General features: G+C 42.4%; 1 protein-coding gene across 1 annotated transcript in view; it reads right to left on the reverse strand.

Moving 5' to 3' along the window:
- Window positions 1-1,271: 1,271 nt before the first annotated feature.
- Window positions 1,272-19,444, reverse strand: part of GRM7 (glutamate metabotropic receptor 7) — a 2,427,639-nt gene continuing 2,409,466 nt past the window's right edge. The window contains exon 10 of the mRNA XM_069643494.1: window positions 1,272-2,394. Coding sequence (XP_069499595.1) covers window positions 2,345-2,394 — 50 coding nt within the window. The 3' untranslated portion in view covers window positions 1,272-2,344. The remainder of the gene's footprint in view (window positions 2,395-19,444) is intronic.

The raw sequence follows: 19,444 nt of genomic DNA on the forward strand, positions 1-19,444 counted from the left end.
ACATATAGGGTAAAATGGGGGGGGGGTAAAATTTGGTATTTTGGGATTCGAAAACATGTAATTCTTTATTTCAGTATGACCCGTTGTTATATTACTTTTGAGCTATTTTCATTCAAACTATTTAATATTCCCTCACTGCTGCCATGGTTTCCGATGCAGAAGGTGCATCAAACAATACAACCCTTGCATGACTGCTTTCCTGGGACTGTCCTGGTTCAGATGCTGAGGTTTGCACTTTTATGAACTACTAACAAGGAATGTAATGTTGTTTCATCGGTGTTGGACTGTAATTCGGATCCTCGCTCCACACTTCCATCTCACAATTTCAACAATTGTGGATACACATGAATTTGTTATAAATATGTAGACTTGTTTGTTGTGATTTATTGTAAATCAAGTGTCCTTTGATAATTACAATGGTTGTACATAGACGTGTAGCCATTTGGAGTGAATTCATTTAATAAAAACGTATGTATTGTATACATTTCCAGACTCATGCTTAATTCCTTCTTTTTTGGTACTGAATGTTTATTCGAATGGAAAAGAGCTTACTCAGTTTATGGTCTTTAGAATCTAAATGTTGGCCATCAGTAAATTTAAAATGTGTTGTAAAATCTTGAGATGTGTCAATGCACCTTACGATAAAATAGTGTGGGCATCCACAAAACATTACCATTTATCTTACCTGTTACTCACCAAAGACCACCAACCAAAATGCAGCTATGGGCAGCATTTTCTGTGATCTTAATTAAAACGGCCATCAGCAACAAAAACTTATTTTAAATTGGACCATATTGATTATTTTCTATCTTCTAGTAATAGATCTTGATAGTCCAAATAGTACGTTAATATTCCTTATTTGTTATGCTTAAATATACCATTAGTTCATTTTAGCTCAACTTTTGTCAATTTTTAACAATTGCCTAGAAACGGTCCAGAATGTAGTAGTAATGCTTCATAGAATTGTTTTGTTGCACAATGTAGTACTTGCTAATACCATTCCTCTATCGATGTGCCATTGATGTGCCTGTATAAGGAATATGACATGTAACAACTAAATGCAAAGCAATACACATTACAGAGACTATAATAAGTAACAAAGAAGTGAGGACAGACAATATATTAAACTGAACTAGACTGCATTTCCCATTGACTCTGCACACACACAATCCCAGCCCATTGAAAAAAGGGGCCTGAAAGAAAACCTTCAATGGAAACAGTTAAGTTCATTCATTTCTACATGAATCAAATAAATGACCTTTCACAAACAGTAGAAAACATACATGCTTTATTTTAATTGATTTTTTAAATCTTTTTCACATTGATCATTTATGGCGAGGCATTTACAAAAAACCCTTAAGACATGTAAAAAGCCATATTCTTTCCTGCATATACCTTACAAACTTCTCAAGTTATTGCAAAGAAAAAAACATTATAACAACCGAGAGTGCTGCCCTGACCAAAGTAAAAAAAAACAAAATTAAAAATATATAACATCAACACAAATACCGCCCAACGCAAAGAATTACATGTAAGATACATTACTGGCATGCATTCGGGTGATCCAGACCTGCAATAAACTTTGCCATCACTCCTGTCCTGGTTCAGGCAATCTGATTTGCGAAAGACAGGGCCTAATTTGCCAGCACAGTTTTTGGTCTTTTTTTTTTAAATACCCTTACAATGAAAAACAATAAAAATAAACTAACTGAAAGCAGAGGAAGGAGACATACATGATTCTGGATGTGGGCGGGGGCGGGGGGGAGGCAATCATTTTAATGATGATGATGTCTACCTTCCTGGGATGTCCTCTGAGCACTTCAAAATGTCTCGAGGCTGCATGGCTTTAAACAGGAAAAAAAGGTATGAAATTCGGAAAACACACAGATGGCCTAAGTCGTAGGCACAGAAAAAAAAAGATCCTCACAAACTGTACAGAAACTTCAAAAAACTTGCAGTCTGGAAGTCCGTATGGTAGAAAGACAGCATAGCCCCTGTAAAAAGTCATGGCTGGACTGGAGTGATTCCCCGTCAGGCAACTCGGGGGGAGCTCCCCCCAGCTCAGAACACTCCATCGCCTACAAGGTTCAAAGGTCACAGAGTGGTGGCAGTGCCAGTGGCTTATTAAGCCAAGATAAGAAGAGAACAGGCCGTTGGAACAGCTGCTCGAAACCCCTTGAATCCTCCACCAGTGCTCTTCACGGTGCAACTCCCAGGCCTCTTCTCTTCCCCATTGTTGGGTGCCGTAGGACATTCCATCAGTCCAGAAAAGGCCCACCCAAGACTGGGCGTCTGAAGAGCTGGAGGCCAAAATCCTCCATTCCTCACCGGATGATTTGGTGGATTAAATAACCAGGTTATTATAGCTGACATACTTCTTTTTTGCTGCAGGGCCTGGAAGAGAAGCAGAGAGACATGCATCAGTTTGATGTCTGGTTACAGCAGTCCAAAGACATTGCACTTGGCAAAACATTTTCAAATACAGTAAGAGTCAGCTTTGAAACACAAGCTCGGTATTGGCTGGCTCATTTTACAATGAGAGATGATTGGACGTTGAATGGAAGGCATGTGGTAACCTTTTCCTAATCAGTCCAACCTACACAAATTACAATTATTTTCATGGTCCTTTGATTACTTATTTTGCATTCACATGCTTTTTTTTTTTTGGCAACCGCTACCTTCATCCTCGTTATGCCTGATTGATTTCTACTTGAAACAACCTTTCAGTGGCCAACTCAGTTTTCGCAGTGTCATGATCATGTATCAACACAATCCCTTTGCACATCAATTGAAAAGGGAACAGTCGCACTCATGATAGCTTGCCATCGCCTTCTTTGTTCATTGATAAGGCATCCGACCAAGCAGAGGGCAGACTGGGTCTACAACCTACGGCCTGTTGCTCAGCTTCTGGAGTTCTCTCGAGGCAGAAATAATAACATTACAAGCCTGTCTCTAACATTTTCTATTGCCTCCGTGATTGCTGGGGCTTTCAAGTGTGAGGATGTGCCTTGGGATATTGTAACAGAAACAAATATATTTGTAAATTACCGTATGTTGTGCCAGGGATTCTGTTGATAAGAAAAACAAGTCAGAGTCCTGAATTTAAGTAAACAAACCCCTCAAATAGCCAATATGTTTTGTAACAAATATAAAGTGTGTGTTGATTAGATAGTGTTTCCATTGACATTACGGAGAAAGTGCACAGTGTAGGCATATATTTAGATTTCGTTTATATTCTATGTATTCACCATAATGATAGTGACATGTACACATGTTTGATCATTTAACCACTAAACCGTCTTTAGGGATGAGTTTGTTCGTCCTTTGTGCATAGACTTGCATAATAGCCGGGCACTTAAGGGGTTAAAACATACATTAAAACAACTACTGGAGTCAAATGGCAACGTTAAAAGTAAATGTACAGGCCATTCAACAGGGAACACCACAACGAGTTGCAGCGCCAGTATGGCAGCATAACCCCATTCAAAAATGTCAGTGGCTGTTTTTGACCCAATATTTGCAATAAAGTAAAAAACAGGCACAGGCACAGGAATCAGGAAAAAAAAAACACATTATATAGAGTAATAAATGATAAGAAAGGAACACAGAAGGCAGAGGAGCGCTTGGAGGACCTGACTGATCGGGTGACCTAGGACTAACGAGAGGCAGTAAGCGGTGTAAACTAGTACACAGGTAGATACATGCAGGTAGCCTGGGAGTTTGAGGACAAGTTGGAGGGCTAATGTAGGTGAAGAGAAGGTGAAAGGTAACACGGACGGCAGGCTGCTGAGCAGTCCAGACCTTTCTTTGAGGCATATTGCTGAGAGCCGACAGGCGGCTGCAACCCCTGTGCTTGAAAGTAAAAGGAATTGATTGCAATCTTGCTGGGGGTATATATCACAGCCTGATGGGGGCAGGAAACGCATAAGGCAGAGACACATTATCACATGCAAGGTAGTGCACCTGTGAAAACAGAGCACAACGGGGCCTGTAGAGGCATCTAACCTAGGAGAGTGATAACTGGCTGGCTATTTAGGATTTTATTGATGATAACGCCACCTGCAAAGCACCCTGGTGAAACTCCTGCTGGTCATTATTTTTTGTATTCCATAAAATCAGGAGCAATGACAAGTTTTGTCCAGGTAGACCTGTATTGTTTCTACTATTTCATAGGATAGGAAAGCACGTTTTAGAAAGAGGGTTATAATATCGGATCACAGAAGCATAACAAGGAGACGTTTTTTGCCAAGTACCAGCCATGCACATGCCAAGAAAGTATGCTATTAATGCACTGAGACTGCAATAGATTTGGCAAATATTCACCAAGGGACTGTATCCCTGGTACTATGTTTCTTTAAGTAATAGGGGCATGGACTTCAACTAGGACAGTAGGTCCTTGCAGATTAGACCCTTGCACTTCCTCTATTACTACTCCATAGGGACACCATTAGACACTAGTTAGGCACTGTTTTCTATATTCTAGTGGTGAGTCATGAGTGGCTGCTGATAATCCACCCCCTCCTATGTGAAAATCCCTTTGGAAACCTTTGACAATGCAATATTCAGCTGCATTACTGAAGGGAACCTACCCAGCCCCACTAGATTAAGATTCCATACATGTGTTAGTATTTCCATGAACAGTAAGTTCCTCATTTTAGTCCAAAGTCTCCTGGGCCCCTTGTTTTATCAAGTCCCTTTCTTCTACACATGGGATGCATAACACAGGTTCACACATGTGGCAACCAGGTCAGGTTTTCCAGATTTTCATCATGAATAATGTGAGAAGCTGAGTTTTGGAAGTATTGTAATAAACATTTTGAATTCAGTCCACCTCCACAACTTGAAGTGAGGAAAAGTGAGGCATTGATCTCCTCCCCAAATGGTAGCAGATACTCACCTCTCCTCTGCCCTCCACTGATGATCTGACTGGAAGCAGAAGACACACACTCTTAGAGGTGCCCAGGTTCCCCTCCCTGTGCACTGATTGCCAAAGGATCAAACCTGTTTTCCTGGTTGCAGGACATGCCCTCCACCAGAGCACATTTCCTATATGGCACCAGAGATCAGATTGTCCATATAACTCAGATACAGCTTTCAGCATTTAAGTGCATAACATCTATTTCATATCAAAGTGAGGGGAGGGAGGATGAACACCTGCTCTGTATTTTACCTCTAAATTGTGTACAGATTATAATACCATAACAAGTGATCCAAGATCCAGTTAGAAGCTCGAGCCCCCAGGTCCCAATGAGTGTCCTTATAAGCAGCTATCTGAACAATCCTGAGTAAAGTAAGTAGAAGAGGGGTCATTACAAGTCTGCTAGTCTGAAAATGAGGTTGCCGGTAGCAACGTACCAACACGCTTTCCGGACCAGCAGACTACAACTGTGCTTCCAGTGCTGTTCCTATCCCATGGAGTCTCATTAGAATGCATGGGAATCGGGATTCAGAAGCACCGGTATGGTTAGTAATGGTGCCAGTGCTTCAGTGGCAACTGTGCCTACCGGGGCCGTTGCGCTCTGCAGGTCACACCTACCATGGAAGCACTGGCACCGTTAATAACTGTACCAGGTTTTCTGAGTCCCCATTCCCATGTATTCCAATGAGACTCCATCGGATGGGACTCCATGGGAATGGGGAATAACATTTTCCACCGCCTGATATCCCAGGCTGCCGGGACAACAGGATCTCAAGCAGCAGAAAGAGCGTTACAGTCCGGCAGCAACCGGCTGGTAGCAGCGGTGGGTTCCCACCAGATTTGTAATTACCTCCACGGTGACCTGTTCAACTTCCATGGGCAGACTGGTGGTTCCATAGGCTTACTGGTTACTCTAAGTTCACACTTCCCTGATTTATTCCTAGGCTGAGTCACTTTGCCCTAGATAGGCGTGGGCTTCTAGACTTTGAGAAAACTGTCAAAGGCATAGGAAAAAATTGGTCTGAATATTCCTGATCACTCGCTATACCTCATAGATCATCCTTGTATTGGCTTACCTCCTAGTATACACAGGTACTTTTTTTTCCAATATAGTAAGCTGGTCTCAGTTCGAACCTGGGTACCATATTAGATACGATGACAATTGGTTACTGCAAATTGGTGGTAGTTCTTTGTGACATTGCCACTAAAAATGGCAAGCTTAAACTTAAGAAAGGAATACGGAGTGTCCTATTATGGAGACCTACCTGGTACTGGGCCACAAAGTATGGTGCATATTTTTTAAGAAATTGAAGCAATGGAAAAATATATGGACCATTGTATTCTAAATAATCGCGAAAAACCTATCAATGAAGACATATGACTCAAAGCATCAGCCGAATGTAAGAATTTCCCTAAAATTGAAATCATCCTCTAGGATAAAGAAATGATTATGTTTCAGGATGGATATGCCCCACTAGTGAGGCTGGACATATGTTCCCTTTGATCCAGGGAAACATATGTTCTGTCCCCAGTTTCCCTCGCTTTAACAATTAATAATTTAACACTTTCAAGGCCTTCGAAAATGGACTGTGGCTAATGGACATGTTTCTGGAAGAGAGGAGAGTGATCAAGAGGCATAATTGCCTATCGCCATGATGAAAGTTGTATCTAGAAACATGTGAAATACATATGCAAATATAGACAACAATGCCAAACAAACTCCCCCAAATGGTAATCTGAGTTTGCTGGGAAGTCAAGACTCGACAACTCTTCTAGCAGAATGCTCAATGTGCTCAGAGAGGCACAGCTGCACCTCACTGATGAGGCCCAACAAGGCTGAAACACGCGTCTGGGGTTGCTGTTGGTACTTGTAAGAAAGACGCCGGAGGCAGGGTAAAGAAGAACAGGTAAGTTTATTCTTACAAGAGGGCCCGCCGTGCCCAACTACTCCTCAGCTCCTCAACGGTCCCCTGGGTCACTCGAACGAAGCTCCATAAGTAAACGAGGAGATTCGTTCGTGTGCCCCAGTGTTCCAAACATAACATTCTCCACCGCCCCCTCCTTAACAAAACAAGAACATATGCAATTGACAAAATAGGCTAAAGTTTGCAATACCGCTAAAGTATTAAATGAAAAATTTGTATTAAACATACAAACTCATTCTGACTCCTGAGACTTATATAAAGGTGATCTTAGCTGGTAGGCACTAGCTAATATCCAATTTAAGCATGGATGAACAACCCTATTTCAAAACGATGCATAGTCTTTCATCCACACTGGTTTTGACCTGGATCTCTGATAACTACCGGAACTGTCAATAACATCCCTACCAATAACATTCTCACTTTCTTCATTAACACTTCCATCTGAACTGTCGTGAGCACCTTTTCCTCTGGCACTCTCACTCCCACCTTGAACGCTTCCCCTCTCCTCATCTCTTTTCTTTTTGCTGTCATCTTTATTTGGCTCATTTTTTTCTACTCTCCTATCCTCGCAATACGCTTTCGCAATTCTCCCTTTGGACCAGACTTCTCCTCCTTCAAATATAACCACACTCTTCCTTACCGCAGAGATCCTTTTTGGACCCACAAACTTGCTGTCCAAACATTTGTTCACTAGTCTGGGATTCTTTACGTATATCATATCTCCTACTTTCCACTCACGCTCTTTCACTTTCTCCCGTGCATCAAAACTCAATTTGTTTCTCTCTTGGCTCTCCCTGATACATTTCATTATCTGTTTTCTATCTACATGAACTACTCCTGCTACTCCCAACCAACCTGGTCACAGTTTAGTTTCAGGTTCCCTTCCTTTAAGAGAAACAAATGGTGATACCTTTGTCATTGAATGCGGTGTAGTGAGATAATTCCATGTCATTATCTCTAACATTTGCTTCCATGGCTGCCTTGCCTTCATGACTAATTGCAAACCTTCTTTTAAAAAACGATTTACCCTCTCCACTAGGCCATTGGCCCTTGGGTGGTATAACGCAGTTCTAACATGTCTAATGCTATAGCTGCTGAGAAACGTTTTCAATGCCACCGAGACAAACTGCACTCCGTTATCTGAAACCAGTTCAGTGGGCACTCCCTCTCTTAGGAAAATGTTCTCTAAGAACACAATTAACTCTCTAGCCGTGACCTCTCTTACTGCTTCCCATACAATCCATTTTGTGTGGAAATCCACCAACACAAACAAAAATTTCAATCCATCACCTAATCCCATTATGGCTCCCACAATGTCCACCGCAACCTTAGACCACGGTTGCTCTGGCACCGTGTTAAAGCTCAACGGTGTTTCCCTCGTCACCTTGGTTTTGTCACTCATTTGGCACTCCATGCAGTCCTTCACCCACCTTTCTGCCATTTTGTCTATATGCGGCCACCAGAAATTTTGTCTGAGTTTCCTCTTCATTGCACTTTCCCCTGGATGACCCTCATGAGCCAATTCCAAAAGAGTCTGCTGGATCGCCACCAGAGGTACCACACATCGTCCTCTCCTCAATCTACCTTCACTTATGTTCAACTCCTCCTTAACTTCCCACCAAATGTCAAAACTCTTATCCAAATTATTCTTGTGGGGCCAACCCTTCACAGTCCATTCTTTGATCAACCTGAGTTCCTCATCAGACTCCTCTCCCTGTAACCACTTTTCTTGGGCCACTGCCTCACTAACCTCAGCTATCACTGATTCTTCCATTCTTCCATTGTCTCATCCTCCACTATCTCAGTTCCTTTTAAAGGCATCCTCGATAGACAATCCGCTACCAAATTCTTCTTCCCAGGCAGATAACTCAGGCCGAAATTGTACCCTTGAAGACCCAAGCCCCACCTGCTTATCCTAGGTGAACCCAAAGCCCACCTACCACTCTCGAATAATTGTGCCAATGGCTTGTGATCAGAGCGAACTACAAATCGCCTGCCCCACAAGAAAAATTTAAAATACTAAACATTTTTTTGGTCTCACACCCAATTCATCAATCTCATGTCCGAGATACTCCACCTTCTTCACTGCAATCTTACACTTATCTCTTCTCACAGTCATTCCGGCTTCTGACAACCTTCCCAACACTTCTCTCAATACTTCATCATGTTCCACCTTAGATTTTGCAAACACAAGCATATCATCTTGGAACACTACAACATTCCTCACACCCTCCATCACTTTGTCCATGACTCTCTGAAATACAGCCGCTGCCGAGGCAAGTCCAAATGGCATCCTTGGATACTTGAAAGTTCCAAAAACGGTAATGAACACCGTCAAATGCTGGCATTCTTCCTTCAAGGGTATCTGGTGATTACCCTGAGACAGGTCATTAACAGAAATAACTTTTCACTTATTATCGGCAAAGGGTGCCTGTCCACCAGAATGTTCCTGTTGATGTCCCTCATATCAACGCAAAGTCTTATGTCACCATTAGCTTTGGCTGCCACGACGACTGGCGATAACCATTCTGAATATTCACTTTCTTCAATAATTCCTTTTTGTAGTAAGGACTCAGTTTCATCCTTTAGTCTCTCTCTTAGGTTATGAGAAATCGGCCTCACCTTATGTACCTTGGGAACTGCTCCTGCTTTTAAGCGAATCTCATGTTGAAAGTCTCTCACCATTCCCAATTCTCCTTTAAAAACTGCTGGCAACTCCTCCTCCCATTTGTCATGTACTTCAGCCACAGAAACAGGATCCTCTGCACTTGCTTGTATCCTGATTCCAAGGTTGTGCTGTTCATCCCAGCCTAATAAAGACAAGCCTTCCCGTGCGACAAACACATCCGAATCACAACTTCTGCCCTTATACTTAATCACTGCATTGAACTTGCCTAACACGTCTTTCTTCACATTACCATAGGCATATAATTCTATGCCGTGCTCCTTCAAATCTTCTACTTTCCTTTGCAAACAGATTTCATATGTTTTCCTCGTGATCAGCGTCCATGGAGAGCAACTATCCACTTTCAATGCCACCACTCTTCCGTTCATCATAAACATGTCAGTCAGAGCACTTCGCTTGCCGGATTGTTCTGATACTTCCAGCACGTGTTTGGTCTGAGTCAGCTGAGCAACCTCCGCGTTTTCTTCTTGTTCCGAGATTATTGTACTAGCCCCTATGCACTGCACTTGCCCTGATTCTCTGAACACTCTGGCGAAATGTCCTTTTTTCTTGCACTTCAAACAGAAAATGTTCTTTGCAGGACAAAACGTGCTCGTAGAGATGTGGCGGTTGCTTCCACATTTGTAGCATTTGATTTCTCTGCTCAAATTTTATTTCTTGAATGCTCGCACAGCCGCTACTTCACCCTCAGCTTTTTCACTCTTCATCGTGGACATGTATTTGTGAGTCTGTTCCATTCCTCTTGCAATCTCAATTGTTACCTCTAAAGTCACATCTTTGGTTAACAATCTTTCTTGTATTTCCATGTTGCTTGTGCAACGCACCAGCTGATCACGTATCAATGAGTCTGTCAAACCTCCGTATTCACACATGTGACTTAATGATCTTAGCGCTGCCACAAAGATTTCTACTGGCTCCTGTGGTTCCTGAACTCTTTGAAAGAATTTGTGCCTTTCGGATGTAGTGTTTTTCTTTGCTTCAAAGTGGATTTCCAGTTTCCTTTCAGCTATAACATATTGATCCATATCACCTTGCCCCTCTAGTGGGGGTTGAGGCAACCCATCATATACACTACGACCTTCGGTGCCCAGGTTGTATAATGGAATCGCTTCTTTCCTTCCTGCAGCAAATTTGTTGCCCCCAATTGCTACCAGGTAGGTATCAAAAATCTTCTTCCACCTGTCCCACCTTATTGGAAGTGCTCCCGGCTCAGATAGGAAAGGTGGGGGCGGTGCAATGCTGGCTGCAGCCATGATAAATATGCAATGTCACTTTTTCCACCTACCCGGACAACTTTGTTTGCTTGTCCTGCAAAAGTATTCTGTAATTGTCTCTTTATGCCTTCACCACGGCATTCTGATACTTATTTGTAACAGTGTCTGTGTGCACTGCCCAGCTGTGAGTAACCTCAATGTTCATGTTCTGTTGAGGTTCCACATAAAGCTTTTTAGTTTCAAATGCCCTTCCTCTCCTTTTCTTTTCGTGTGGGGCGGTGGGGCTTATTTCTTCCCTTTTCGATGAGGGTGTATCCCTCTTGGTTTCAGAGCCGTGATCTAGCCTGTAACTGCCCCTGCCTCCCCTCCTCCTCACCTCAATGCATGCTGACAGGGGGGCGCAGCCGCTCAACCGGCCCTGTGTGGTCCTTGATGCAGGCCCGGCAGCTTCGACAGCGCTGCCGCTCCACCCAGCCCTGGGTCTCTAGCCTTCCGCGGTGGTGAGGCCCCTGTGTGTGAGGAGGGGCTGGGGTGGCGCTGCGGGCGGCCTCTCTCAACGACAGCGAGTTCACTCCTCGCTCGTCGCGGCCGTGGACCGTCTGTGAGCCGTGGCGGGCCCCCTCTTTCTCTTCGCCAATGTAAGAAAGACGCCGGAGGCAGGGTAAAGAAGAACAGGTAAGTTTATTCTTATAAGAGGGCCCGCCGTGCCCAACTACTCCTCAGCTCCTCAACGGTCCCCTGGGTCACGCGAACCAAACTCCGTAAGTAAACGAGGAGATTCGTTTGCGTGCCCCAGTGTTCCAAACATAACATTCTCCACAGTACTCTTGTTCAAAGGAGGTTTCCCTGGCATTTCGGTGCTGGACTGCCATTGTGGGTGGGACAAAGACTGATATGCAAATGGATATTCCTCCTTTGTTAAAAGTACAGTGAGCAAAAAGTGATGGCTGCAGACTCTCAAAGTGGGAAAAAAACACAGCACAGGTTATCATGCCATGTTCTTTCTAGAGAGGGGTGCCTGCTACCTTTTTTGTATTGTTAGGAATATCCATAGGATCACCCCTGTGGCTTTGTGTGAACAAGTCTTGCCTTTACTGGCCAAGCTTACCCCCTCCAACAATGTTGTGACTCTCACTGATCAATACAATTAAACTATTGCAGCCATTGTCAGCTCTCTTGTACCTCTTTCTACTAAAACTGTGAAAACCGAAACACTTGGTAAATCATGGTTCTCTGATAAGATTCTTCACCTTCAAACAAGTAAAAGACAAAAAGAGCAGTTCTGACAGAAAACTCCTTCAACTGACTCTCTGGCAGCTTATAGTAAAGCAGCCTCTGAGTATAAACTGTCGATCTTAGCTGCTAAATGCAACTATTATCAGGAACGCATTGAAACAGCCAACTCCTCCCAAAATTACTTTTCACCATTTTCAGGGAATTTGAAGGGAAAGATAACCCTTTTCCTCCTATCACAAATAGTGATCAATGGTGCTCCATTTTTAACAGGGCTTTACTATGAAACGTAATGTCCATCGGGATAAGATCACTCTCCTATGCACAGGTCATGCCACCTTGACCAATGTCCACTCCTAGGAACTTGAGTGCCTTGAAAAATTTTATTGCACTATCCCTGTTTTTAATTTTAAAGAAATAGCAGAAGCTGAACTCTCGAATATCGTCTGCAATCTGAAGCCATGTTTCTGTCCTGATGTTCTCTGTTCACCATCTAAAACTAAAGAATCTTTGGACTGTCTAGCCCCTATTGTCACTAAATGAGTTAATTCCTCCTTTGTCACCTCTACAGTACCGGCGTCTCTCAAAAATGTCTGGATTTCCCCAGTTATCAAGAAGGTCACTCTTGAGCCAGCTGCCATAGAGAACTACCGTCCTATCACCAATGCTACTTTCTTGTTGAAGATTATGGACAGAGTTGCTTACCTGCAGCTTCAGAAACATATTTGGAAAAATTGTCTCTTGGGCTATTTGCAATCTGGCTTCAGACCACTTCACAGCAATCATACTGCTCTATTGGACCTTATGCTCAACTTGTGCCATGTGGTTGACTCTGGACATGTTGTTATGTTGATGCCCCTCGACCTCTCTGCATTGTTTGACCTTGTTGACCATTCCCTGCGGTTGGAGAGGTTGGGAACCATTGCTAACTGTTCCTATAGTGCCTTGGGATGGCTGGCCTCCTTTTTGGGACACCACTCTGCCCGTGTAGCCTCTGATGGCTTTAAGTCACTTGGCAAACTCCTTACTTGCGGTGTTCCACGGGGTGCTTGTCTTTCTCCCACCCTCTTTAACCTCTATATTCATCCTTTCTCCGATCTACTGGATAGCATCAGCGTGGGTTACACTAACTAGGCCGATGATACCCAGATATTGATCAAGCTGACTGGCGACTATGAGAGGGATTGGTCCAGGATCACTTCTATCTATACTCTGATTGAGAAGTGGATGATTAACAACTCATTGGCCCTTAACGGGAACAAAACGGAACTTTTGATGGTGGGCACTACCCAATGCCTTGGTAAACTAGATCCCAGGTATGCTGTCTTTGACACTTCTGATACCTCTATTAAAATCAGCCCCTTGGTCGAGACCCTTGGTGTCTATTTTGATGCCTCTCTTAGCATGAATAAGCACGTAAGCCAGGTGAAGAGATCCTGTGACTATACTACTCGCCTTATTAGCCAAATCAAGCCCTTCCTTATCAACGAATACTGCTAATCCCCCCTGTTACTCAAGTCAACTATAAATTGGACTATGGAAATATTCTTTTCGTAGGCACTTCTGCGTTCAACCTGGTCTCGTTACAGGTGGCTCAGTATAATTCTGTTCAAGCTGTTTGTGGTCTGGCATGGAGGAATCATATCACTGAGGCTCATAGATCCCTGATTTGGCTTCCAGTTAAACATTGCGTCACCTATACAATTTAAGTATTTGGCATAAATCCGTAACCAACAAAGACAAATTGACTTGTAAAATCAGTAACAGAACATATGAAGGAAAGAAAGAAAGAACGATATAAAGAAAGAGATCAAGAAAGAAAGAAAGAAAGAGAGAATGAGAGAAAGAGAGAAAAAAGAAAATAAGAAAGAATGAAAACAAGCAAGGAAGGAAGAAAGGAAGAAAGCAAGCTTGTCATATCTTGGCCCTCATTACAGCCCCGGCGCTAAACCATGTCGCTATTAGCACCATGGTTGGTGTTGTAACAAGCCCGCCATGGTGGAATGGGGAAATACCGACCCATTCCAAGGTTGGCGGGGCAGTATTTCCCCATTTCACCATGGCCCTTCCCCATTCCCATTTTTGCCCCATAGGGCTCAATGGGACTGGGGAAGGCGCTAAGTACGGTACCGCAAATTGCAGTACCGTAATTAGCACCGAGGTCCCTTTGCGGGTCCCTACTTTACCGGCTGGGCTACACCAGCCGTTAAGGTCGGGTCCCGCAAAGGAACCTCGTAATTAGGCGCTAATTAGCGCCTGGGTCGTAATGAGGCCCCTTGTCTGCGAAGATATCACCAGAGGTTTTTAGAAGCTAAGCAGATCTGTATACCCCAATGCAGGCTCACCCATCAACAGACTTGACTCATAAACGTGTGTCAGCATTCACTGATAAAGTGTGAAAGACACATGGGTGCCTTAAACAAAGTGCACAATTGATCATGCCACCATTCCCAGCTATTATAGGCTGAGGCTCACTCTGACACTTTTCAACCAGTTACAACAGAAGAGGCAGCTCCTGTGTCTAAGAAACTCAAGGGCCATCAGTACAATGATAACTATGTTCAGCGATCAGCCCAACCTATGGCAGATCTATGCAATGCCCCCTTTCACAAAGCATATTTCCTAAAACATACAAAGTGAAAAGCATCATGCCACTATTGAAATAGAAGAAAACAAAACGTGACCCTACCTAGCTAATATCACCATATTTAAAACACTCACTTTTTGGGGAAATAATAAACATTTTGCAGCCAATGAACAAATAGATTTTAGTGAGAACAACAATCTACTCAATACCAAACATCAGCAGCACTCATTTTGCTGGATATCACTGCAGCCTACGACACTGCCAACCATGCCCTTGTAATTGACATGCTACGAACCTACCTGTATTTTCAGGGACACAGAATAGGGAAGTACATACTGGATAGATCATCCGAAGTAAAACAGGAGGTTGCCAATCAGCTCCCTGCCAATTACTGTGTGAAGTGTCTGGGAGCCTGATAATGGGCCTCATTAGGACTCCAGCGCTAAACCATGGTGCTATTAGCACCATGGTCCATGCCGGAGTCCGCCATGGCGGAATGGGGAATTACCACCCCATTCCGAGGTTGGTGGGACGGTAATTCCCCATGCCGCCATGGCCCTTCCCCATTCCCATTTTTGCCCCATAGGGCTCAATGGGAATGGGGAAGGCGCTAATTACGGTACCGCAAATTGCGGTACCGTAATTAGCACCAAGGTCCCTTTGCGGGTTCCTACTTTAACGGCTGGTAAAACCAGCCGTTAAGGTCGGGTCCCGCAAAGGGACCTCGTAATTAGGCGCTAAGTGTTTAACGGCACCGCAGCCGTTTACGGCACCATTAAACACTTAGCGCCTGGGTCATAGTGAGGCCCAATGTCTCTCTGAATGTTTCACATTTGCTAAACCACAGGCAAATCTTTCACTTATCAAAGGCATGCAGATGAGTTCTATATTCTAATAGATTTAACTACCAGGAATGTTCATAGCCAATGGACCCCTGATGGCTGTAGCTGAAAAGGGATACCTGATATCCAATAAGCAAAACCTTCTTGGTTACTCAAATAAAACCTCTAATGAAAATGTGTGGTTGGAGTTTGTATATGAGAACAATTGGGCTCAGACCACCAATGCCATGCCAGTCATTTGATGACCTTTGCACAGCACCACTTTTTGCTGATCTGAAATGACAGCCTTACCTGAAAGGACCTAACATGCTACCAGGCTCGCTGGAGCACCCCCCTCCTCTACACCCCGCCTCCCAGTACTCGTTTTACCCCTCAAGCTACCTCTAAGTTTCTGCTCACACTGCATAATCTTTGAACTTTGCTCTTTCATGCGGCATAACTGGTCTTGTTCAATTTTAAATTATGCATCTACATTACGCTCCTTAGTAATTTGTGCTACAGCATTATCTTCAGTCACCTTGTGTGTGAATGGTGTAATCGATTAAAAGGTTATTAAAACAGGATACTTAGCAATGAGGATGCTGGTTACAGGTGTGTAAACCCCGTTGCCTGGATGTATTAATGATTTAGTTTGTCACCGGCAGCTGTTTTGCTTTAGAGAATCCCGAGCAAACTTTGCCTGACACAGAAATGTCATCAACATACATCACAGAAGCTCCAGCTCAGCAGCTCCAGCACAGTGCAGTAAAAACTCTCCTGAGTTCACTACAGGATGATAGCTAAGCTAAGCCAACAATGTAATTTAGTATTTTTTATGTCTTTTCTCAGTTAGATGTAGAGAAGCACACCTTACTTCATTAATCAAATGCCCAAAATATGACTGATTGATCCCTCTCCCTATTGGCCTTCAAGAGGTACACTCCCAACACGTTGATGACTTTGCCACCACCATTCTAGGTAAGCAATCTGCCCAACAAATGGCTTGTTCTATTTCAGTCTGTACACCCTTTTAGAGGCAATACTGAAAATCTAATAACTTTCCCACATAGCCGGTCCCTGGTGGCCATGTATAATTTAACCACATTACTAGTCATGCATGGTCATAGCCAGTAGCCAAATTGTCTTAAGCCATGACCCAAATAACCTCAGTCACCAAAGGTGTATCACTTTTATTTGTACCTACATTATGACACTTTTCAAAAATAAAACACAGACACATTTGCAAAACCATGCTTTCGGGTCCTTGCCAATACTTCTTGCATGCCCATGTTTTATTTTTGGAAAAGTGTCAAAATGTATATACATAAACAAGTCCTATAATTTAGCACCCACTTCACAAAATCTATTCAGACTTTGCACAAACATTCAAGGTTGGGTCTATAATCTTTCTGTAAACCCTTCTCCACATTTGTCAAAGGGCAAAAAAGTTATAAACCATCCAAAAATGTTGAGACCCTCTCCCTTCTAATTTTACCCCCTCTTGAGAAAATCTCACCACACTTTGCAAAAACATTCATATCTTGATCTAAAATGTTTCTGCAAACTTCTGTCCAGATTCATCAAATGGCACCACATTTATAAGCCTTGAATTATTTTGGGACCCTCTTCTAATTTGGTTCCCTCTTGGCAAAATAGCATCAAACTCTGCAGAACCATTTAGAGACAGGTCTAGAATGAAATTCCAACATTCCATGCAGTTTCATTGAGTGGTGTCAAAGTTTTAAGCCATCCAGAAAACTGCTTTTTACCAACCCTGTAATGGAGAAATAAGCATTGATGCACCCAAACATCTCAGATGTTCGCAAACACCATAGGACTGTTCGCGGACAGAGTTGAAAAAACACCAATCTTTTGGCTTCTTATGTCTATTTTCCATCCCATGCTCATCACTCCTCACCTCCCCAGAGATTGCTTCATTAGTTTAACAAGTGCAATGTTGTGTTTTTTAATATATTTTTGCTGAGAGGTTTGCGGACAAAGTGTGCAGTCCGCGAATTCAACATGTCAGGCGTTTTAAAAAATCTGACACACCTCATGTTGTTTATTACCAATCAGCGGGCATGTCCGATGTCTGCAGACATCACTCTGCCCTCTGGCCAATTGGGGGCCCGTCCGCAGATGGAACAGGGAAGTAAGTCTACGGACCGAAGCCAGCTACCACTAATTGTTTTACCTACCTTTCAGCCATTTTAAAGAAATGACTAGACGGATTTGCACCAAATTTACAAAAGCATGCTTTAGGGAACAAACTGCTGCGTCTGCTTCAAATTTGTTGAAAATCCGTCCAGCGGTTTGGGCTGTAGGCATGAGCACATTTCTGTTTGCATTGTGTCTATGGGAAAAAACACACATTGTGAGAGCCCCTATAACTTTGCCCCCTCCTTAACGAAACCTCACTAACCTTTGCAGAATCAATCTGACGGCACCATATACTTGTGCTGCAAAGTTTTGCAAGGATTCGTCCAGTGGGACCAAGTTATAAGCTGCTCAAAAATGCTCTTCCTATGGGTTTAGCAACTTAACCACAACTATAGGGCCGCTACCACAGTTTTTCACAGAATTTCATAGGTTTTTACTAGTACAACTTAACCATAACGTCCCTTCAACAAAGATTTTTGACTGAATTTCATAGGTTTTTACAAGACTCCCGCTTGATTTCCTTAAACATATTTATATTGATTTACACCTAAAAAATCACACTCAGATGCAATTTAGCTGCTCTAATGTCCACAGACAGTGTGAAAGTATACGCACATCAGGTGCCATCAAACGAGACCCAGAAGCACAGGGGACAAAAGAAAAGGTTGTACTCAACCAACAAAAACATACACACTAAACAACATTACTTATATATACAACACCCGAATATACCTTTTTGTACAATTCATCATTTCAAAATGTAAACATTATTATTTAATTTAAAACATAATACAATGGAATGCACCAAGCACAAACCATAACTGTACACCTCATATTACCACTTCAGTACAACTCTTCATACAGACCCTGATACACCGAGATCTCATTCCAAACCAACCTCTTACCAAATAGTAAGTACATTGTATTAATTCTCTATTGTTACCATTCATTATTTAAAGATTTCTGATAAGCAAATCTCACCATTGTCTTTATTTGAACAGAAATGGAAAACACACGTATGTGGTTGGAAGAAAGCTTTCCAAAAGAAGAAATGGGTGATGATGAAATCTAAAATGGTACACAATACATCTTTTAATATAAAACAAGTGTAATCATTTATTCTTGTCTCATAGTACATAGTTTACATGAAGAAACATCACCCTAAATTAATTATGGAGAATGCCAACTATAACAATAACAAAGACAATACCTAATCCAAACTGTACAAAATGAAATCATCACCTTGTCAGCAGAATTTGATGAACTTAGTAATGACGTTAAGGAACTTTTAAATTATGTTACAAATCATGTTATAAGAAATGTTGATTATCACTGTGCTACTTGCACAAGTCACACTTGCCCCCAGCAATCACCCCCATCAAATTCACAAAATATAAATGAAAGGCTGTTTGATGACATTTCTCTCCCTCCCTCCCCTGATGATGACTTTCAAGAAATTCCAAATTCTCCTATTTTTGATTCCTCTTCCTATTCTCCATCCCATTCATAAATACATGTATTTTTTTCTACTATAAATATTGAGTATATTACTTTGGCATGAATTTTTTAAACTCCAATGAATAGTCTGCTGACTATTAGGCTGTCCGGGTGGTTGATCTATTCTGCAACACATTACAAATACATTGCAACTCAAACACAACACTTCTTTATTAAAATCACCAGCACACAAATAACCTAGATATGCATCTTTTTTTCACACCCATATTGCTCTGTTCCTTGTAATATCCCAACCAGAACTACTCATACTCCAATTGTTCTAACAACATAGTTAACATACTTATCTACACCACCTATAACACAACTGTATTGACTCTCTTCCCAAGAACTCCCCTTATTCATGAATAACAACCTCTCTTACTAAAAGTACTTCACTATTACC

This window comes from Ambystoma mexicanum, chromosome 2p, assembly GCF_040938575.1.
Source record: "Ambystoma mexicanum isolate Mex_15411 chromosome 2p, UKY_AmexF1_1, whole genome shotgun sequence".
In the NCBI taxonomy this organism is placed as follows: Eukaryota; Metazoa; Chordata; class Amphibia; order Caudata; family Ambystomatidae; genus Ambystoma; species Ambystoma mexicanum.